Here is a 23251-nt window from a genome sequence, read left to right on the forward strand (position 1 = left end):
ACCTTCCTTAGGATCATTGAGACCCCACGAGGTGAGATCTTGCATGGAGCCCCAGTCCGAGGGAGATTGACAGTCATGTTTAGCTTCTTCCATTTTCTAATGATTTCTCCAAGAGTGGACCTTTTTTCACCAAGCTGCTTGGCAATTTCCCCGTAGCCCTTTCCAGCCTTGTGGAGGTGTACAATTTTGTCTCTAGTGTCTTTGGACAGCTCTTTGGTCTTGGCCATGTTAGTAGTTGGATTCTTACTGATTGTATGGGGTGGACAGGTGTCTTTATGCAGCTAACGACCTCAAACAGGTGCATCTAATTTAGGATAATAAATGTAGTGGAGGTGGACATTTTAAAGGCAGACTAACAGGTCTTTGAGGGTCAGAATTCTAGCTGATAGACAGGTGTTCAAATACTTATTTGCAGCTGTATCATTCAAATAAATAGTTTACAAATCATACATTGTGATTTCTGAATTTTTATTTTTAGATTATGTCTCTCACAGTGGTCATGCACCTACGATGACAATTTCAGACCCCTTCATGGTTTCTAAGTGGGAGAACTTGCAAAATAGCAGGGTGTTCAAATACTTATTTTCCTCACTGTATATATTAAACTGGATGTATAAAATGTTAACTGTGGACAAAAAAAGTAATCAAGGATCGTTTACTTCACAGTTAGATTAGTGGGAAACTTAATTGTGTATATGATAAGGATTTAACAAATAGTCCATAAACTCTTATCTCTAAATGCCAGATGTAAAGTTTCCACTAACACTCATTTGAAAACATTTCCTCTACTAACAAAAGAATGGCAAGCATGTCAACTTCAGACTTAGACAGGAAGTCTTCTATTATTGCTCTGGCTTTAATTGTTTCTACATGTGTTTTAGTCTAATCAAATCTTTGATTATTGAGAGGTCTTGCAGAGACTACTTTTAATAAGTGAATAAATTACGGTTATTCACTAAACTCACATTTGTTCCTCAATGTTCAGGATGTGTTTATCTTGATTAGCTTGGAACCAGATACAGAGTCTATTCTTGGAACAATGGATGAGAGGCAGGGACACATCCTGGATTCTGCTACTTAGCTGGGTTAGTTGAACTACAGCTGTGTTTTAAAGAGGTGAACGGTAACCCGAGTTCCCAGAAGACGACTACAGAAGAAATTGAGGTATGCCACGCAGATGTAGCAGTGAATATTTAGTGAGAGTTTGTCAGGTTACATTCAAGGCAACACACTGACCAGCCTTATCTAAAATAGAGAAGTAGACATATGAACTGAATAGTTGTAAAAGGAAAAGGTTCTATCGAAGAGAAGAGAGTTCAAAATGGGACAAATAGTGAGCATTACTGATTGGTTGTATGGAACCTGTGGGAAGGATTGGTCATTGGGAAAAGTGTTGATGGGTCACAAGCACCATGGGTCCCAAAACACCCACGTAGGCTTGATTCATTAACAGGTTCATGACCAAAATTCAATCTCTTGCTTACTTTCATTCTTTGATTTTACAAATTAATATTAGAAAAAAATGCTAAATGGATTTTGTGTGCTGATATTCCGAAATGTTACTAGGAGTCACATTCGGGAAGCCACAGTTTCAATTGATAGATTACATTCAGCAATGAAAAAAAGGCAAATTTCCGTGTCCTTTTCCCACTGCTGAATACAGATAAAATGTTAGTAATTAAAGTAAACCTCAAATGATTGGCTTTAAATCAAGTTTAAAGTGTGAAAAACAGAATTAAGAAACCTGGTCATTCATATTAACTGACATTAACTTACATTAACTGAAGAAATGTAAAATGTGGGAAAATTCTGAATATATAAAACCGCTGATGGAGCAGTTGTGAGCATGTCTACTGGCATCTTACAGTGATGACACAGTAGGTTCTGTAGCAAAATATCCTATGAATACTGGCCAACTTCTGCTGATTATGCATCTTGTAGATGTACATCATAACTACACTGGTGGATTTTGTAGTGGGAAGGGGAATTGTGGGGAGTAGGGAGAAACGCAATGGCGTGCCTTTTCAGCTAATAGTATGTTCAGGGGTGCAAGATATTAACTGCTGCTAATAAATCATCACTTTCAAAGCATATGATTACATTGGAGCAAATGGATTGGACGGATTTAACCACTTGTGTTCTAGCTATTTCTATCGACAGACCTGCACCAGCAAGAAGAGCAACAAGTGCTTCAAAATTACACTAAGCCAAATTGCTAACAGTGTTGTCATCTTCATTATATAAGCATATGTTATGTTAGACAAGCCTGTCAGTGTGTGACCTGAATGCCTGATGAAGTTGATGAAATATTTTCTGCTACATCTGAGGGTTCACAAACCCTTTTCTGTCGAGATTATAGATATAAAGTGGTCGGGGCTCCAAACTCCAAACCTCTACACTACCACCACAACTGTGCCACCTACATCATCTGGAGCAGTTTAGAACCAATATTTGTCTAATAACATGACAAAAACAATAAAATGTAAATAAAATATAATCTACTCACCAGAGATGCAGACTCACAATTTGCACCGCTCTTCAGAGGCTGTAAGCCAGTGGTACCGCTCATTTTCACTGGTCTGGAAGTGGTGAACAAACCCTGAGACAAGCTAGCTAGCTTTGGGGTTGGCTGACCTCCTCACGATGTCTAGCTTTTATCGAAAATAAATTTTTAAGTACAAAATCAATTTCTCTTTCTCTGTAGGCATAAAAAGTCTAACTCAGATGTATTAATGTGTGCAGTGCTACAGACTTGTTTTGCCAGTAGAACTTAGCTGTAACAGTTTCCCTCTGACCAACCAATCAGAGGACAAAAAAATGCTGACACTATTCTGGGCCAGTGAGCTGTAAGGTGAATTTGAAATCTGATTGATTAAAGAAACAGACCCATTGATAATATTCTCTATGGTGAAAGGGGCAGCAGTAGAGACTTTGAAGGCCCTGGGCAGATTAGATTGACATGGCAGCACAAAGAGGCTGAAATCATTGAACAAATTGAACAAAAAAATCCAACATCCACATACACGTACTGGAAGCAGTGCAGCCAAAAGAAACCCTACGAAATTAAGAGAATAAACTGTTGGGAATAAATTAATACAATTTAATGGAACAAATATTAGAATTTATGTTGTGAATGTAGGTCAATGCTTATGATAGTGTTTAGGCCAGCAGAGAAGGCCGTGCTGGCCCTGACCGCCCGCCACTGCTTTCACCAATTAAATAACAGTTTAATCTTTACAACATTAAATTGTTGGAAAATTCAGAGCAAAAATAGGCCAAGTCCAAAATGGCTCAATATTAGTCCAGATTTTAGGGTTTTATTGCCTTTACTCTAGTGATATTCGTCATTTGAGCTGACTTTAGAGCTCTACCAAATTCAGAACAAATCAATTCAAATGTTATTCATTGCAAACACAACCATATGCAATACAAAAAATGTTTTACAATTGCTCTGTTATATAAAATAATTATATAATAATTATTTATTTTCTTTCCAAGGTATGGTGAACAAGTAGTACATTTTGTTTACAATATCAAACCACTATTTGTAGCTTTTTACTGTTTGTTTTATGCATGCATACATGCAAAATGCATATTGTTTAGCATCAGAGTTTAAATCTGAGTTTTGAATTCGGAGTGTATTGACACACCCCTAGTTCTCATCCAGAAGCACACAATTGTATATGATGTCTGAGTGGCCTGCTATTGAGCTCTGAACTCATTGGAATTGGAACGCTGAGAGCACTCAAGGTTTCTTCACCCAAGTCAGTACCTGACTTTACTAAAGCCCTTGTGGGTGAATGAGCACAAATATAAAGCCTATTGTCCAGTCATAAGCTGATAAGCAATATTCAGGGGTGTGGTTGTTATCTGAGACGTGGCTTCTTTTTTCAGGAATGGCACCATCTACATACTGAAACACACTTTATAGTATTATACTAGTCACACCATTCCTATTTTTAAATTTAAATCAACTGATCAAGATCAAGCAATTTAAGAACAATACAGTGAATACAAGATTTAGCTTTCCTGTATAGTGTCTAATATAAAATAAAATAAAATATATCTAAATTGATTTATCATTATTCATTTTCACTTCAGTTTAACTGTTTAAAGGTTTTTTTTAGTTAATGTTGTTTAATTTATGTAACAGAAATGCCTCATATGAGAACGACCCTGGTGGGTATAAAATATGAAGCACAACAAGGTAAATGCGCCCATAACGTATACTTTTAAGTCTGCCATCAAATAAATTCATGTGCACTATTGGCTGTTTTGTCGACTTCTAAGACAGATGTTTTTGTCGCAGGTCAAACAGGCAGTATCGAAAAAGCATCTACAAGCATGCGATCCCTTTTTACCATTTTTTTTTAACAATTAGGAGGTCATATCTGCACTCTGCTTTTGATTTCTTAGAGAACATTTTAACATATATAAAGTAATGTCTTCCCATGTCACCCAACCAAATTTCAGTCTGTAATACTCACTTGTTTGGTAGATATTATCTGTCAGGTTGTTTTGGATACAATCAGACCCAGGTCACTGACTATATTTAACAGCTGCTGAATTGTTCTCTCCAGTTTTAAACATCCAGTGGTCCATCCCTCGCTTACAAAGTTGAAATAATTTTCAACCCAGCTCAAAATTGTCTATTTCTTTTTAAAGTATTGGAGAAAGCAATCTTTTATCAACATCCTCAACTTTCCTTCTGTAAGTAAACAAATAGCAAGCCAGGTGGTCCCTCTCCTCTTTATCCTATAGGACGTGTCGACCATAGGTTCCAAAAATTATTTGGATTAGTTTTCCTTTATGCCTCAGACCATTTTAAATGAGATGATGATGTTTCTGTATCATGTTCACATACGGCTTGTTCTTAGCATGATAGAGCTTTAACCTGCAATTGTGCATGTCATGACAGACAATGATTTCAGACTGTGTTTACAGACAGTAATTTCCAATAAAGAGCCAATACATGCCTATTTTTAATGCAGTGCTGCCTGAGGGCCTGAAGATCACCGGTATACAATGTTTCTTGCACGCAGAGATTTTTTCAGATTTTTACGATATGGCAAGAAGCTTTTAGTCAAGAAGAACAATATTATGTACTGTAGATGATGAATGTTACAATTAAAAAGATTTAAAAAAAAATCAAATTTAAAGTTGAGGAACATTATTCTGAATTGTTCCAAAATTTGTAGACGTAGTTTTTCTTCTGAGAGACTCTGCCTCTCTAAAATACTCTTTTTTATACAGAATCATGTTACTGACCTGTTGCCATTTAACCTAAAATATGTTGCAAATATTCCTTCACTTGTTTCATTTTAATACCACTCAATTTTCCACCCTTTTGTTGCCTCTTTTCTGAGATGAGGTGCCTAAAGATCACAGGTATACAATGTCCCTTTTGTGAATAAAACATGGTTTTATGAGATTTGCAAATCATTTTGTCCTTTTCCAACTTTTTGGAAATGGACTTATATTATAAAATGCTATTTTTTACATTTAATAGTACTTTGTGTTTTATTTTAATTTTATTTTGACTTGAATTCATACTTTGGGATGCTTATATGCTGGAAAGTTGTTTTTCATTATTCCAAACCTAGCTGAGGAAAAAACTCCTTGACCAGTTTTCTTTTTGTCCTTTCAACATTTTGGAGCAATGACGTAAGATCAAGAAGATGATCGTCACAGTGTTCCATAGTACATCTGATGTTTTGGATACCTGATACGGTGTATGAATAACACTCTTTGTGATAGATATCATACAAAAACCCAGATTAGTCTTCTTAGAATTTCAAAAATCATTTATTATCTGCTGTGTTGCTTCAGTGTCTATTCTTCGGAGTACCTGGAAAAGAATCATGTTACTTAAAACCAGGTACAGTTTACAAATGAATGGTTCATTTTCACACTCATTCATACCTTTTGTGAACATGAACTCAAAACTCTGCCTTATATTTCACTGAGATTGTTTTATTGACTGTTAACAAAAATATATATTCCATCAAATGTATTTAATAGTTAAATAAAACATATATTACTTTGGCTCATTTGCTTCCGTAGTTTGCTTCTCTAGTTCTCAACACCTGTGTCATTCCACCATATAATATACAATTTTTTGTGCAGAAATTGCCAGATGTAAGATGATACTTACCCATTGTCTCTCTCCCTTTGCAATGCAAAGTTGCAATGCAAATATACCTTTTTGCAGTGGTGTAAACCAGCACTACCACAGCATGTCCAATGTGAAACGGGTTAAAGGGGAAACACAAAACAACTTCACAAAAGGCAGCATTATGTAGAAAGTTAAAGCAGGGTAGAGTCTCATAAGGGATTGTAAAATAAGACTGATTCAGCAACTCGACTTTTTACGTTTCCACTAATTTCACAAGAATCATATCCTCTTACTTATCCCAACCCCCTTTTTTTCTGTACTTCCTGTAGCAGAACATGTGTGTCTCTTGCAGTTGTGTAACAAGTTCAGTTAAAACATCCACATCATTAGTTTGCATTTGCATTTGCAACTTTTATATAACTCGGCAGTTTATGCTTTTTTGCTGGGGGCCTCCATTTGTTCTTAAAACAACCTCAGATGTTTCACAAGATTCTGGAAACATTGCTTTCTGGCCCGTGTTATCACTATAAATTACATCCAACATCCATGAACAACATCCAACTATGACCAAGTATTTCTGCAGGCCTGTTACCTATACAGAGGGCCATGAAAAAAACGTAATATGAGGCCAGTAAGCCAGTGCCAGATACGTCACATCCCCATAATGAATAAAATAGCTGCCAAAAGAAATGAACAAAGAAAGAAAGAAAGAAAGAAAGAAAGAAAGAAAGAAAGAAAGAAAGAAAGAAAGAAAGAAAGAAAGAAAGAAAGAAAGAAAGAAAGAAAGAAAGAAAGAAAGAAAGAAAGAAAAAGAAAGAAAAAGAAAGAAAAAAAGAATGAAGAAAAGTCCACAAACAAGTTCACAGCATTGCACAAGAGCTCTGAAAAATCCTAAATGCTATAATCAACCGCTCATAGTTTATTTAGTCATTTATGCAGTATAGGTTCACTGGCAACATTCATTTATTTGCCGCACACAGAACAATGCGTTCTTAATGCCTTAAAGTGGAAATCTGTTTATATAGATTTTTATTATTCAAAGGGCTGAAGAGCAGTACATTATTGGGGCTTTTAGGGCTTCATTTCTGCAGTTGGAGTTGGAGATTTTTTCACTAATAATGTTGTCAATGCTGAGAAATATAGGCAGGTACTTATCCATCATGCAGAACCATGAGGGAGGTGTCTGAGTGGTCCGATTTTTTTCTGCAGCAAGACAACGTCCCCAAACATACAGCCAATGTCATTGACAACTACCTTCAGTCCTGATCTGAACAATTGTTAATTGATAAAAAAAAAAAAATGTTTTTGAAAGCATTCCTCCTTTACAGCATTTTTTCACACCTGTGTCAGAGTATAAAATTACACATTGCTGTGTTTGTATCCAACCCTAATGCATCATAGACTTGATGTCAAATTTGCACTATACTCAGACTTACATTACTTTAAATGTGTCACTATGTTCCCATAGGCTTTATTGCTTTAAAACTAATTTGATAATATATACATTTAATAAACTGAATGCATAAAAACAGTCTAAAAACCCTTCATTGCACAGCAGTGTCATGACTCAGCAACACTTCTAACAAATTCATGAAAACATGAAAATCCTGGAATAAATAAATAAATACATCTTGAACCAAATTCCCCCCACCCACACAAAAACTATTAGCACAATTCTTGTTTGTTAAAAAAAATCTGTCTAGTAGAACCAGTCAGTACAAATACTGTTTATTCACAGAAAATGAGTTATTAAGAACAAAATAATAAGCAATTACGTTTTTTGGAAAACATTGTTTTTTGTCTCCTGTTTTCTAGTCAAGTTCCATTCAAGACATTCGATGACCACAGGATCTACCTGAAGATCAAACTTATTGGCAAACCAGTGTCCGTCGTTAAGGAGCCACCGGAGCTCGGCAGCACCATAAATGCACACGCTGCGTACATGTACCCCTGTGCAGGCTGGATAAAGGCTTCCCTCCAGATATCGCCACTTGACCAGACGTGTTTTGCTCATCAAGTCTATAATGTCGGGCTCAAACCTTTTGATTTCACCAGGGACTCCAGGCACACGACTCAAGGTGGCCCAAAAATGTTCATCAGGTGAATATGTGTCCTCAGACCAAGCAAGAAAGTCTTTTACCAGAGGACTCCAGTACACAAAGTTTACAAAGTCTCTCGAGAGAACGAAGTAAGCACTGCCCACAAAAATCTCAATGTTATGAGGTGGAGGCGTTTTCTTCTCACCTGTATTTACCAGAACAGTGTTTAACGGGGATTTTTCATCTTTGAGCTTAAACTGGAAGGTGTAGCGCTGCTTTTTGTATTCACTGGGACGGACTGTCTCAAGCATGTTCATTCCATTCAGGGCCTTGAAATCAGATACGAGCTCAGCATTGGTTCGGAGTGGGAAATCCTGGCCACAGAGGTTGATGGCATATTTCCAGCGTACATCGGAGTTCAGGAGATCAGAGAGGCAGTTGAGATCAGCACGGAGGCGTGAGATACCCCCGTAATGCACTGTCTCTAACCGCGAAGACACAAAGACATTGGGAATGCAGCGCGCCAAACCATTTACAGCTTCTTTGAAAGCGGATGATGATTTCAGGTCATAGTGGATGCAATAGATGTTGCTTGGTGTATAAATTGCACGAAGGATCCGCTCGACCATGTGTGCTTCTTTGTGCACCACCAGAGAGAAAGCGATTGGAAAATGAAGCTCCTGTTCAGAGATCTGGACATCATTGTACCCCGTTGATGCCAAGAACTCTCCACAGTCCAAAGTTGCGTTCACAATGGTTTCGTCACTTGGAGTCGGAGAGGGTTTCTGTCTGATTTCCAAAGACTTGCCCAAAGCAACAGGGTCCATGTCGTAAATATCCTGACAGTTGATTCCATGTTTCTTAGTAATATGCCACCGGTTATCTTTTGACCTTGTGTTGGCTTGTATGGATTTGATGACTGTAACATCGTTGGTGTTGTTTAATAAATTGTTGGCATATCTGATCAGATGCCAAAATGCCAGTAGTGACAATAAGAAGATCAGCAAAGTTCTTCTCTGTTTGACGTATCTTTTGAAGCTTTTCATTCTAAAGAATAAAACAATTAAAAAGGCATTAACATCAGCCTTATTTTCCATCTCTCTATTACCAGAAGGTCTGTTGGTCAACAGAGCACAGGTTTTGAGTAAGCTCAAATAAAGCCAAACACATACCACAGACACCAGTTACTCATCACGCTAAATATTCAAGAGTAAAAGGTTTGAAGAGCTCAAGTGTTTTAAATTAAGTTTAACTCAGTCTGTTCCCTTTTTCTCTAGTTTTTTTAAAGTTTTAAAGGTTTGGACTTTTTTTTGCTATACACTATAGACCAGGGGTCACCAACCTTTTTGAAACTGAGAGCTATTTCTTAGGTACCATTAATGTGAAGGGCTACCAGTTTGATAAACACAGTTTTCAGTTTGATTTGAAATAACAAATTTGCTCAATTTACCTTTTATTGTGTTAGTATTTATTATTAATGATATTCATCTATGTGAAGACACTGATCATGTTAATGATTTCGCCTAATAATTATCAACAATGATTTAACAAAGTAGGAAACAGCTATTTTTAGAAAAGGCCCGTGGGCTACTCATGTGGTCCTCAGGGGCACCACGTTGGTGACCCCTGCTATAGACATTTGGGTTTGAGCAAGGGCCACTGAAGTACATGTACCTAGAGTAATTAAATATTACTCCAGTAAAAGTACCCCTTTTCACATTTCTACCATAGAAAAAAGTACCTTTGAACAAACTTATATATATATAATTTTTTTATGCAATTCAGTGTTCTGTTCCCCTGCATATCTGTCAGGGATCCACCAGCCACACCTCCACCTATCACTACAAGCAGCTCTCCCACATACTAATCAGCTACACTTGGCCCTTATTAAACCCCGTTCTCCCACCTGTTCTTTGTCCGTTCTAGAGCTTAGGCTTAAGAACACTGTCGGACTATCCTAACACTCTGTTTCTGGTACTTATTGGTTACAGGACTCTGTGTGTTTTGTTTGCTCATAGTTTTCACCAGGATTGTTGAACCTGAAGTTTCGTTGTGTTTTTTTTCAGTTTTCTGCCTTGCTCTATATTTCTTCCATTAAAAACCTTTGTGGACTGAACTTCGGTTTTCCGGCAAGTTCTTTCGCCTGACAATATCATACCTTTGTAAAGAGTTTTCTATTGTTACAGGCAAAAAGTGAGAGCACTGTTACTCCACAGAAATTCTAACAAAACTGCACAGCTATAGCTTATGTTAAATTATCATTTACGGTCATTTATGCCTTCACTACAAAGTAGCGAGGAACTGCATGCAATAAATACAAAATTAAATAAAAATATATTGACTATTAAAATGTAGCAAAGTTTCCGAAAATGAAAATACTCTGTAGTAAAAAATACTTAATTATTGTCCATCACTGGGATTGTGAATAACAGATGAAAACGAGACAATAGAGCAGAATTGCAGCTTCATACGTACATCATTTCCCTATCTTTATCCCTAATAATGATAAATGCCATACAACACGGTACCTTTCGGCTAAACCCACCCAAATTTCCAAGTGATTGGAAAATAGGAAATATTGGAAAAATATTGAAGCCTGATTGACAGGGTTTTCTTGTTTTCCAGGTAAAACAGATGTTTACACAATACATAGGGACCTGTATATGGCATGACAGGTCATTTTTTTGCTCTGGATCTGTTATGATTGTCTGTTTAATTGTGACTGTGTAACTCACAAACTCCTTCCATGTGTAACCTACTTGGCAAACAGATTTTAGGAATATAATAAAAATTATTATATAAAATTTGTGTGAATTTTTTTATTTTAAAAGTATCCATTTTCATTATATATAGTTTTTTTAAGGCATTGAGACATCCTTAACCACCATGAATCTTTTACCTGCTAGAAAAGGGGAAGCCATTCATCTGATCAGACAAAAAAATAAGTTTTTAGTAAGCTGCAAGTTCTTAAGGAGAAACTTCACATTGGAAGGCTGGATAATTGCATCACAATCCAAACTAAACAGCGTGTGTGGGAAGAGCGGTGACATTCTAAAGTTGACTTTTTGGCAAATACTTTATAGAAGAATTGAATGGCATTAAAAAGAATTTTATTCTAAACAATGTTTCCACTGATGTCAGAATGTTGGTCACTTAGTGAGTGAACTTCTAATGTATTAATACTTTTTGACTGTAAGCCTGTGAGAATGTTTCAAACTAAACAAACAAAAAACTTTATAAAAATGCAACTGATACAGACAGTAAAAGACATGCTAGAGCAGGTTTCTAGATAGCAAATGGAAAATGGAAAAGTCTTTGTTTGAAGAGTCTCTACTCTAGAACTCTGTCAAGCTGAAGTTAACTTACCGTTAATGGGGGGCACTGCACCCGCTTACGATCCACGCCAAATCCAGAAGAAGAGGGATTGGAAAAAGTCTAGAAAAGTTCGCATATGTCTTGTAAACAGACCGGACAACAAAACAGTTCTCAGCTCAGCAGTTGCTCGGCAGTTCTCAGCAACTACATGTAAATCTCGCATAGCTTCTTCATGTTTCCCTGTTACTTTACACCTCTCTCTCTCTCTCTCTCTCTCTCCCTCTCGTATTTCCTTATAGCTGACACTCTCAACTGACACTGACACCAAACTAGGAGCTTAAAATAAAAGTAGTAGCCCCTGAATAAACATGTTACAGTTATTACTTAAATATAAACATACCTACAATTACACAGGGTAATCAAGAAACTCTGTGAGTAAAAAGCAGTAGCGTGTGGGTGTGTGTGTGAGAGAGAGAGCGTGTGAGTGTGTGTGTGAGAGGGTGTGTGTGTGAGAGAGAGAGTGTGTGTGGGTGTGTGTGTGTGTGAGAGAGAGAGAGAGAGAGAGAGAGAGAGAGAGAGAGAGAGAGTGTGAGTGTGTGTGTGAGAGAGTGTGTGTGTGTGTGTGTGTGTGTGTGTGTGAGAGAGAGAGTGTGTGTGTGTGTGTGTGTGTGTGTGTGTGTGTGTGTGTGTTTCGATTGTATAAACCAAAAAAAGAAGCAGTGTTATTGTTACACCCATTTTACTTTTGAGTTACATTAGAATTTGGCATGTGCTTGTGGAGAATTGTGTGCATTCAACCACAAGACTATTAGTAAAGTAGCTTACTGATGCACTGATGCGCTCCAATTAATCTCCAAAGTTACTTTGTGTTACTTACTGTATTTACAAACATGATGAGCACCTCAGGAAACACAACCTGCCATTTCTTGAGGTGGATGGGATACACAGACAAGAACAAGTATCTGATGCTACTGTGAACACAGGCTCACTTGAAGCTGGGCAGCTGAAGTTTGAACCAGCTGATGTTTTTCCATTCAACAAATGACAGTAAAGATTAATACAATATAAATAATCAAGTTCGAGGGGCCACAGAAGTTGAGTGAGGGCTAGTAGTGGTAATTTGTAATTTGTAATTTAGTTGTGGTACTCTAAAACAGACCCTTTTAGGCAGGGCACAACGTGGCATGAAGAGATGACAAAACTTTGGCATGATCTGTAGTGGAGTGACATGTAGCCACAGGCATAACAGCAATCCAGATAACCGTTGATGTGGGAAGAAATGCGTGCAAAATGCAGAATAAAGCAAAAGAGAACTACAGCCAAAGTGAACACATAAAGCAAATGTGACCGTCACAGTAAGGGAACCGACTATACCCAAAACTTGTAGGTCAGCTAATATGCAGATGTGGAAAGCAGCCACAAGCGTTATGCTTACATCATTTGGCACACGTTTTTCCAGAGAGACTTACAACATTTATTTATTTATTTAAAAATTTAATTTCTTTATGGTTACTTCTTGGTATAGTAGGGTTGGTAGGAACACATTTGAATAATTACAGTATAATAATAATAATAATAATAATAATAATAATAATAATAATAATAATAATAATAATAATAGCAGCTCCCCTCAAGGTCATAACTGCCATATTCTTATTGGACAAATTTTCACACGCACACATACAGGTTTGCATTTTTTCCACTGGATTGGCTGACGTCCCTATGTCTAACAAAAGGGGGATTCATGTTTGCATTATTCTGGTCATGATGTTGACCAGCTGTTATTTTTCCCAGCACCAAAGCAAATGTGTGGGTGTGTGTTTAAAGTGGACTAATATGGTTAAATGTTGTATTTTATTTTATTGTTTAGGTTGAACTCTTAAATTTTCCATGCCCATGCAAATTAAATTTCGATGGAAAGTCGATGGCACTTTGGAAAGTCAAGTGAGACAGATTAGTGGTTGATGTTTTGCTTATGGTTGGGGGTTAATGTTGCTTAGCGTTCAAATTTGTTTATCCTCAACTTGCATGTGACTCACTCACCAAGTCATGATTCAACATTTTAATGATCATTTCATGTGATAAACATGATTTTGATAATAATAGGATGCGATTTTCCCAATGTAAGAGTTTTTTAAGCTTTGCTTCACAGACCCCACTTTGAGAAATAGTTATTTAGTAGAAATTACCTCTTAGGGACTTGATCCACAGGGTACTTACTTGTCCAAAGAGGGGTGGGAATTAAGAATATTGTTGTATATGAGTTATCCATATGAACAATAAAATGAGTCGCCTAATGCCAGTGCAACTAACCTTGATCTAAATACAAATGCAGCCACTGAGAAATATGGATGAGCCCGTCTTTCCCCTTCATTCTATCATTGAATGATGGTAGGATGAAAATAATAAACAGTGGGCAACAGGCTTATTCTTTATTTAAATACGTTAGTAAAATAGAGTATATGCTATTTTTAACCTAAAATAAGGCTTAACTTCTGAAACCAATTATTTTTATTTAAACTTCTAATTATCATTACTCAGACATAGCAGAGCATTCTGAATCACCACACACCAATTGCAAGTTAAAATGATTACATGTTTGTGGAGCTATATAACAGTGAAACTGTGCTTTCTGGAATCTCCACCCTGCCTGCACTCTTTTCTTCACTTCTCTAACACACTCTCCATTACTTTGCACTGTTGACCCCAGGTACCTAAACTCCTCCACCTTCACCACCTCTTCTCCCTGCAACCACACCACTCCCTCATCCCTCACTCTCATTCACACACATGTACTCTGTCTTACTCCCACTGACTTTCCTTCCCCTTCTCCTTCTCTTCAGCACATACCTCCACTTCTCCAGGCTCTTCTCAACCTGCTCCCTGCTCTCACCACAAATAACAATATCATCCGCAAACATCATAGTCAACAGAGACTCCTGTCTGACCTCGTCTGTTAACCTGTCAATCACCACTGCAACCAGGAAAGGGCTCAGAGCCAATCCTTGATGCAGTCCAACCTCCACCTTAAACCAGTCTGTCGTTCCTACTGCACACTTCACTGCTGTCACACTGTCCTCATGCATGTCCTGCCCACCCTCACATACTTATCTGTCACACCAGACTTCCGCATAAAATACCACAACTCCTCTCTCGGCACCCTGTCGTACGTTTTCTTTAAATCCACAAACACAAAATGCAACTTCTTCTGTCCTTCTCTATACTTCACCATCAACATCCTCAAAGCAAATAATGTGTCTCTAATGCTCTTCCTCGGCATGAAATCATACTGTTGCTCACAGATGGTCACCTCTTCTCTCAGCCTGGCTTCCACTACTCTTTTCCATAACTTCATAGTGTAACTGATCAACTTTTTTCCCCAACAAATCTGGAAAATACAGCTATGTGCAAAAGACTTTGTGGAAAAATCTAAATATTATATTATACTGTATAACAATGTAATAATAGAGATTCTCTTGTTGGCAGTTCTAGCAGGAATGTGTGGAAAGAGTTACATTCCATGTTAATGCCAATGTTCAAGTATCACATATACTGTAGTGTACCTTACAAACATTCTCCTGTTTATTGTGACGTGTTTCACTGAAATTTATGAACACATTCATTGTGTCAGTAATGATAAAGTATTATAATGCATGTTATAATACATAATACAACACCATTTGGGTGTGTGCTCTTACAGGAGATTAATACAAAATAAGTCATGTGCGCATGTGTCTAGTTACGTGGGTTAATACTAAAGCAAATGTGCGAGCAATTGAATGTGTGTGTGTGGTGAAAGGGGAATTAGACACTGAAATATTTATAAAATAAATAAATATAATGTTATAAGCACTTACATGTTAACTTAATAATGGTATTGTAACACACCCAAATGACGATGCTGTTAGTTTTACTGCCATGGTTGTAATAATAATATTGTTTTTTATATCCGTGAATTTGGTCAGTGGAAAAACTAACTTAAATAAAGAGCATATTTATATTATTATTAGTCAGACAAGTTACAGTTGGTGTTTTTTCTTGGAAAGGAAGTAAGTGGATTGGAGTATAAGTAACAGAGGGAAGCACATTTCAGTTATTCCACTTCGAATAATAATAGCAGAAGTAACAGCATAGTTCAGTTGATTAGCTGCTGTCAGTGATACCAGTCATTAAAAGGTTAATTGAGGAGATTCTGAACAAGGTGAAGAAAGCTAATTGACCTAACATCCTGGAGTTCTTATATAGCTGACTGTCAGAAGAGTAAGTGTGGATAAGGATTTCTATCAGCTGTCGTCACTATAAAGAACATTAGGCCAAGATGGACCACCTTATTTTTCATGTGCTGTAACCTTACACCGGTAGCAACACACCCTTGTATCTCTGCAGCCTGTGAGGAGATGTCCACTTCCAAAGAGACTTCCTGGAATGGCCTGCGTGGCCAGTGGAGCAATGCTTGTCTTCTCCTTACATGGACAAGTCCAAACTTGGTGTTCAGTTGCTTGGTGTAGCTGCCATTAGCATTTTGAGCATACTCACTATCATTGAATGTTTGTGTGAAAGTCAGTGTGAATCAGCTTTATCAGAGCATAATAATGTCCATCAGAAGCTGGGGTACTACAGAGGCGTATCATTCTTCAGACAATATATATTGTTGAGCTACACAAGCACAGTCAGGAGTTAATAATAGCAAACATTTGCACAATATTTAGAGCTCTGTTGTACCTATAAAAATGTACACTATTTATGCACTTAACAAAAGTGCAACTGAGTTACATGATTTGTTACATACATACACATACATACATGTATGTATGTGGAAACCTGATTATTATTTATTATTTTATTTCAAAACCATATGGGGATGGTCTTCCTTTTGTTATAATAACTCCATTTTTATGTGAATACTTCCTGATTCACTTTGGAACTTCTCTGTAGTGATTAGCCTGGTAGTCAGAGGCCTAGTATTCCAATTTATCCCAGTATGTGGGAAAGGGAAAGGGAAAGGGAAGGGAAGGGAAAGTATAATGCTACAGTAAACACAGACATTCTTGCTAATTTTATGCCTTCAAATATGTGACAATAGTTTGTGAGAAGGTTCACATACAGTGTCCTCATATGTTTTTGCCACATGTTGGTTTATTTAGTGTTAGCATTCCTAATGTTCTCTGGAGTTATAGACAATGTAAGAAAATCTACCACAGGCTAAACCATTAATAAGTCTCCAGATTAGAAGAAGGTTTCAGGTGAAAAGTACTCAGAATAGGCTTTACAGTATACGGAGTTCGACAAGCATACGCAAGTTAGTCTTTCACACAGGTAATTATGTATTTGGAAATGCAGCCAATTTCTCAATTTGTTCAGAAAGAGACAGAATACCAAAATAAACATTTTATTGAACGATCACATGATGCAATTTCACAGGGCTGCTTCTTACACAGATGACAGAAAGCTTAATGCTAAAACCACATAAACATAAACACACATGCTCACATCCACAGGTTAGCAGAGGTGTTTATCCAGAACAGTGCAGAGAAACAAAGCAAAGAAAGAGGCTGTGATCCTGAAAGTACAATTTGATGAGGTCACTTCCTTTTTTGGAATTCCTTTGCAAGGGCATCAAGCTGTTGAGGAAACAATCATTGTGGTAAAATGAAAGAACAATTGAAAGCACTTTTTGCAGGTGTGAGGAAGGTAACTCAAGAAACTTGAGTAAAAACACAAGGTTCACATGATAACATTTCTCTTAAAAGAGATTCAGATATTCTTTAATAATAAGCGTATAAAGCAAATGCTGAATGAATGATGAACTGATTAAGTCATCAAGTCATTAACACATTTCTTTTGAGTCATTAAATCATTAAGGAATTATGCAATTAACACCATTAGGAGCATAGACATTATAAATTCACGCACTGATCTTTCGTTAATCATAAATCAATAGTAAAACGATGCAGATTGAGTTCTTACCAGGATGCTCTTTAGGACATTGGTTCTCAGTGGCCTCAGATAGCTGCATTCTCCTGCTTCGCACAGCTTAATCTCCCCAGATATCTATTTAAACCGTGAGAAACAGAAGGAAGATTTTCTAAACCGCTGACAGGAAATGTGAAAGAATTTGACCTCAGCCTTTTCAGTTTATTTTCAGAATACTTTAGGTTTGCTGTATTATGCTGGCTAATGATTGCCGCATTTTCTTTGTTGGTCTGGTACAGTGTGTTTGGTCTGATACCGTGTGTTTGAGGACAACAGAACTTTAAAGTTTGAACTTGAAAACCAAAAAGTCTTCTAAACATCAGGTTCAACATAACACAGTGGCATAGTTTGAGTTCTTTACTGTCCTGTAATAGATACAAGGTATTAGGAATAATGCTGCTCCGGTTTGTTCCTAATACTTAACATTCTGCCTTCAACTCAAATTCAACTTTGGTAGAAGGGGCGTTTTAGATTTGGAATTACCCTAATTAAATCATACATGGAATTAAAACAAATGGGGGTAACAAGAACAATTACATAGAGTTTTCCATGAATCTTTAGACAAGCGTATTAAATTAGAAGTTTTTTTCAATTGGTGTCTCAAAAACTTTCACTTTCAGTTATTTTATGTAAAGCTGTGTGTGTTTGAGAGAGAAAAAGAAACGAGAGAGAGAGAGAGAGAAAGAGAGAGAGAGAGAGAGAGAGAGAGAGAGAGAGAGAGAGAGAGAGAGAAAGAAATAAACCTCTGGTGAGCTGTAAGAGTCGATTTCTCTCTTTCCTCCAGGGTACCATCCATGAGACCAGTGCTGAGAGATAGACAGCTGAGCTTGCAAACACAGCAACAAGGCAGCTACCAGCAACAGTTTGCACACACTGACCATCACGCTAAACACACACACACACACACACACACACACACACACACACACACACACACACACACACACACACACACACAAAGATATTACAGTCAATCATTTTCTTAAGTAAGCCAAATAGTAAAAAAGAAATTTGCTCTCATTTCTAATTCTTTTTTCACAGTTGCAGTTTCAGTCCTGATTTACCACCACAATCACCAATAATAATAATAATAATAATAATAATAACAACGATAATTTATTTAGCACGTTTTACTTAATTAAAAAAAAGCAAAAAAATACAAGTAGAAAATAACGTGGTAAAGAGTAGATCAGAGGTAATGTATGCTATTTCGATTCTCCAAAATAACACCAAAAAACACAAAATGGATTAAACATTTATTTTCATTTTACCTTGTTTGATGAGTTGGTATGGTTTATTCAAATTCAGATTTGCTGAGAACAAGTCTGAGATGCTCTTGCCTGGGAGTATCTATGCTTGAGACCATCTTCATACTTCTCTTCTCTTTTTATATTCCAACACACACACACAGACACAAACACACACACACACACGGTCCGGTCTGAGGGGTTCCGCTGGGACACATAACGGCAGCTCGATTCCAATTATCATCTTCAAACACCCCTGACCCCATGAGGGATGCCACTTGAATACATATATACACTCAAACACTCACACTCACACACACACACACACACACACACACACGATGAATGACGTGCGACAATGAGGATTTCCATCTCTGTGAGTCATTTTGCAGATATAGGCCTACTAACTATTTCAAATGGGGATTAGTCTTAAGCCTGTGTCATGAATATAGTTTGTCGTTCAGAGAAGAAACTTGAGGGAGGGGAAATAAAGGTGCTGAATAATATCAACATATATATATATATATAATCACAATGTATGAATCTACAATTTTATATACAGTACAGACCAAAAGTTTGGACACACCTTCTCATTCAAAGAGTTTTCTTTATTTTCATGACTATGAAAATTGTAGATTCACACTGAAGGCATCAAAACTATGAATTAACATGTGGAATTATATATGGAATTATATACATAACAAAAAAGTGTGAAACAACTGAAAAATGTCATATTCTAGGTTCTTCAAAGTAGCCACCTTTTGCTTTGATTACTGCTTTGTACACTCTTGGCATTCTCTTGATGAGCTTCAAGAGGTAGTCACCTGAAATGGTCTTCCAACAGTCTTGAAGGAGTTCCCCGAGAGATGCTTGGCACTTGTTGGCCCTTTTGCCTTCACTCTGCGGTCCAGCTCACCCCTAAACCATCTCGATTGGGTTCAGGTCCGGTGACTGTGGAGGCCAGGTCATCTGGCGCAGCACCCCATCACTCTCCTTCTTGGTCAAATAGCCCTTGATGCCTTCAGTGTGACTCTACAATTTTCATAGTCATGAAAATAAAGAAAACTCTTTGAATGAGAAGGTGTGTCCAAACTTTTGGTCTGTACTGTATATATATATATAAAACATAAATTTATACTATTTTTGAACATTCCACATTAAGTCCTTATTTGCTGTATTTGCACACTCTTCTGGGATTTACTAGATTTAGCTTGTGAAGATTTGTTCTGATTCAAACACAAGGGTGTAAACAAGTATGGTACTGATGTGGGATGAGAAGACATGGTGTGTATATGAAGTTCCAATTCATATGGTTGACTTTCACCATATCTTCATGGAGCTGGCTTTGTGCACAGGGGCATTGTCATGCTGAAGCAGTTTTGGGTTTCCTAGTTCAAGTAAAGGGGAAATTTCATGCTGAATCCAAAGACAATCATGCACAATATGTATTTATAAGCACATTTATTACAAACATATAAAAGGGATATAATACCTGTCATAACCATTGTTATTGTAATTACCAGACAGAAGGCTATGATTCATATATTTAAATAGTTAACATTAAAAATAAATAGCCTGACCACTGGGCAAAAGCAGTTTCCATCTACATCAGCCTGTCAAACAGTGTGTATTATTAATGTCATATCATAAGTGTGGCTGCCCTCTTCTGGCCACCCAGAACACACCTAATTTCCTGTCTGCTGTCCGAGGTGACCTCAGCAGAGTGATCTTTGAACTTTGACAAGCACACGGTGACCCTGACAAAATCCGAATCTGAAAATAGTTGTGTGTGTTAATACACGGCTGATTAATTCGACTGGGTGAGACACAGATTGAGTTCCTGTCCCTCAAGCCGTGTTTAAACACACTCAAGGCTTCTGATTGCACTAATCCGCTCAAAGTGCTAGTTTCACACACACGCGCAGACACACACACACACACACACACACACAAAACATGATGAGGTCACGATGATTCACTTTAAACGTTTACCCCTTTATAAAAGTTGGAAAATTAATACATATTAAATACGCCAAAATGTACAAGAAGTAGCAAAACATCGACACATTCACACTCTGCTCTATCACACATTTCAGCAACAGCAATAGTGAAAGATAAAACAGACACTGGTCACACCAAAACAGCCTTATTTGTGAAATACCACACAACAGGACATGTGGTCATAAAAAATATTCTGGGGTGAGGTGGTGTAATGTGGCCTAAGGTAATATCTCAATAACAGCACTTTATTTATTCACTTCTCTTAAACCACAGCTTTAGTTATAGTTATATTTGATGCAGTTAAACCACCGCAGGATCCTGTTATTATTTACAGTATAACAGCTAAAATCTGTTGACCGTTCACCAGCCTTTCTTTTCTTCTCATTTGAAATGTATATAATTTTATCATTTATAAAGAACATTTTCATTTTCATTACCACATTATCTGTGTAAAGCTGCTTTGAGACAATGTTCATTGTTAAAAACCCTATACAAATAAAAATTGCTTGAATTTTAAAAAGCCACCATTTTTTTTTAAAGAACTTTCAGAAAAATGGGAATTTGTCTTGGTGATGAAATCCTCTATGTACTATATAAAAATAAATAAAGTAGTGCAATGAAATTGTAAAATTGCAGGCAATATACTAAATAAAATGTGTGTTTAAGTGGATTGCCTTTGGGAAATATATGTTCTTGTCTTGAAGTTCTGGTGCTCATGTCCATGATGATTGTTTCTCCACCGTGGAGGTGTACATTTCATGGAGAGCGAGAAGAGGAGCACCAGTTATATTCTCAGTTGTCCAGACTGTCCTCTTTTTAATGTCTCATTTATTAGCTAAACCAAACAAGACTTAAATATATATATATAGGACAGATTGAATGATGGCTGAGGAAAACTGCATGAGCAGCTCCTGTAAAACTTTCTCAACTTTTCATTTTACAGAGAAACCTGCTCCCAAAATCAAACATATTCTTTTTGTTTTTAAAAAGCTAATATTATACTTTAGATAATGTCTAACATCTCCAATAAAACTCCCTGTGTTACTGTAGAAATTGTAATATATCAGAATGTGATTAAAATTTGTCAATATAGACACTGACCTACTCAACACCAAAATCGAGCATTCAGCAGAATAAAAACTATTGAACCAAATTCATACTTTGGGACTAAACACTCATTTCCCCTCTTTAAAATTACCACCATTTCATAATATAAGCAGTCTCATGCTTGTAGCCAGGGGGTCTTTTTAAATGTAGTATTTTAAAAAGTGGTTTGTTTAACCCAGGTACAGAGGCTAATATCTACAATACAATAATGAATATCAGAACTTTGAAAGAGTAAGAATGAAGAGATCCAGAGAGTGTGAGGCTCATGAGCTTAAAGGATGAATAATGCTGATGTAGAACTTAATAGAAAGAAAATGTTGCCATTTTTTCCAGTACAGTGAATTTTGCATAGATTACAGCATATGGACAAAAGTTTGTAGACACTGGACAGTAAGAATTGTATGTTCATTTTTTTTTTCTTCTTCTCCATCATCCCATTCGCTGTTATAATATCCTCCACTTTTCTGGTAAGATGTTCTACTAGATTTTGGAGTGTGCTTGTGTACCTTTGTGCTGATTCAGCCACAGATTTGTTGGAAGTTAGGCACTGAAAAGGTGTTCATTAGGATTGCGGTCAAAGCTCTAAAGCAGTCCAATCAGGATCTTAAACTACATACCATGTAACCCATATTTTCATGGAGCTGGCTTTGGACACAGGGGTATTGTCAAGGTTTTGGTCTACTAGTTAAAGTGAATGGATGCTGAAGCATTCAATTTCCCCATATGTTCAATACAACTGTGCCTTCAACTTTATGGTAACAGTTTGAGGAGGAATCAAAAATCGCTGGTAAAGTGAGGTTTCCCATTTCTTTTGTCTATAGTATACATGTTGTATAACAGAAAAGTTAGAATGAAAGGTTGGGATATTGCTTTAATTGTTGATTAATCCTGAACCCTGTTGACACTTGCCTTCACAATCTTTCAATAATGAGATCATGGTTTCCCAGTGCTGCTCTTGAGGACAGGATATGCCAAAATTGTGTTTCAATACTTAAAAATCCAGCAAATATAATTAATCATTATGGAATTAAAAAAAAAAATCAAACAAATTGCAAAAGCAAAAGATTGGCTTCATTAAGAAACATCACCGTATCTTCATTACGTGGGCAGCAGATGCAGATTCCTCCTGACATGTCTTAATCAGGTATGGATTAGTGTCCTGGAACAAAGTGGCAGGCAGATCTTAAAGAACCTTAAAGTCAATCAATAACCTGTTTTGGTCTTAAAACCTGAGATTATAAAGAACACAATACTGTCAAAGTAGAATCTATGGGTAAAAAAAAAAATCTGCATTTTTATAGTAGAGGACAAATTACTGAGATAACTAAAATGACTTTTTAGTCATTTAGTCAAAATGACATTTTATTTCAACTATAAACTTCATTAGAAACACACACAAATAGTCAGTCAGCACACTCTGACTCAAACCAGTGGTAAAATCTCAAGCATTTTTT

General features: G+C 36.8%; 2 protein-coding genes and 1 long non-coding RNA gene across 3 annotated transcripts; all 3 read right to left on the reverse strand.

Annotated features, from left to right (window-relative positions):
- Positions 1-5509: 5509 nt before the first annotated feature.
- LOC310738699 lies at positions 5510-6268 on the reverse strand. Its single transcript, XR_014537139.1, has 2 exons — positions 6155-6268; positions 5510-5848 (listed from the first exon to the last, which is right to left on the reverse strand). It is a non-coding gene; the product is annotated as an uncharacterized lncRNA (long non-coding RNA).
- Positions 6269-7826: 1558 nt separating this feature from the next.
- gcnt4b.2 (glucosaminyl (N-acetyl) transferase 4b, tandem duplicate 2) lies at positions 7827-12025 on the reverse strand. Its single transcript, XM_083563899.1, has 2 exons — positions 11521-12025; positions 7827-9201 (listed from the first exon to the last, which is right to left on the reverse strand). The coding sequence occupies exon 2, from the start codon at positions 9198-9200 to the stop codon at positions 7887-7889; it is 1314 nt and encodes a 437-aa protein (XP_083420025.1). The 5' UTR covers position 9201; positions 11521-12025; the 3' UTR covers positions 7827-7886.
- A 4817-nt stretch (positions 12026-16842) lies between these two features.
- Positions 16843-19012, reverse strand: gnrh2 (gonadotropin-releasing hormone 2). The gene is made up of 4 exons (XM_083565375.1): positions 18714-19012; positions 18186-18327; positions 17437-17520; positions 16843-17090 (listed from the first exon to the last, which is right to left on the reverse strand). The coding sequence occupies exons 2-4, from the start codon at positions 18321-18323 to the stop codon at positions 17052-17054; spliced, it is 261 nt and encodes an 86-aa protein (XP_083421501.1). The 5' UTR covers positions 18324-18327; positions 18714-19012; the 3' UTR covers positions 16843-17051.
- Between the last annotated feature and the right edge of the window lie 4239 nt (positions 19013-23251).

The sequence above is a fragment of the Silurus aristotelis genome (assembly GCF_946808225.1).
Source record: "Silurus aristotelis genome assembly, chromosome: 16".
Lineage (NCBI taxonomy): Eukaryota > Metazoa > Chordata > Actinopteri > Siluriformes > Siluridae > Silurus > Silurus aristotelis.

What these genes read in the sequence shown, in the direction of transcription:
- gcnt4b.2 (XM_083563899.1), bottom strand. Translation starts at nt 9,200, where the DNA reads ATGAAAAGCTTCAAAAGATACGTCAAACAGAGAAGAACTTTGCTGATC.
- gnrh2 (XM_083565375.1), bottom strand. Translation starts at nt 18,323, where the DNA reads ATGGTCAGTGTGTGCAAACTGTTGCTGGTAGCTGCCTTGTTGCTGTGT. An exon ending in ACTCTTACAGCTCACCAGAG is followed by an intron (nt 17,521 to 18,185) that starts GTTTATTTCTTT and finishes CGGTTTAAATAG; the next exon opens with ATATCTGGGGAGATTAAGCT. An exon ending in ATGTCCTAAAGAGCATCCTG is followed by an intron (nt 17,091 to 17,436) that starts GTAAGAACTCAA and finishes TTTCCTCAACAG; the next exon opens with CTTGATGCCCTTGCAAAGGA.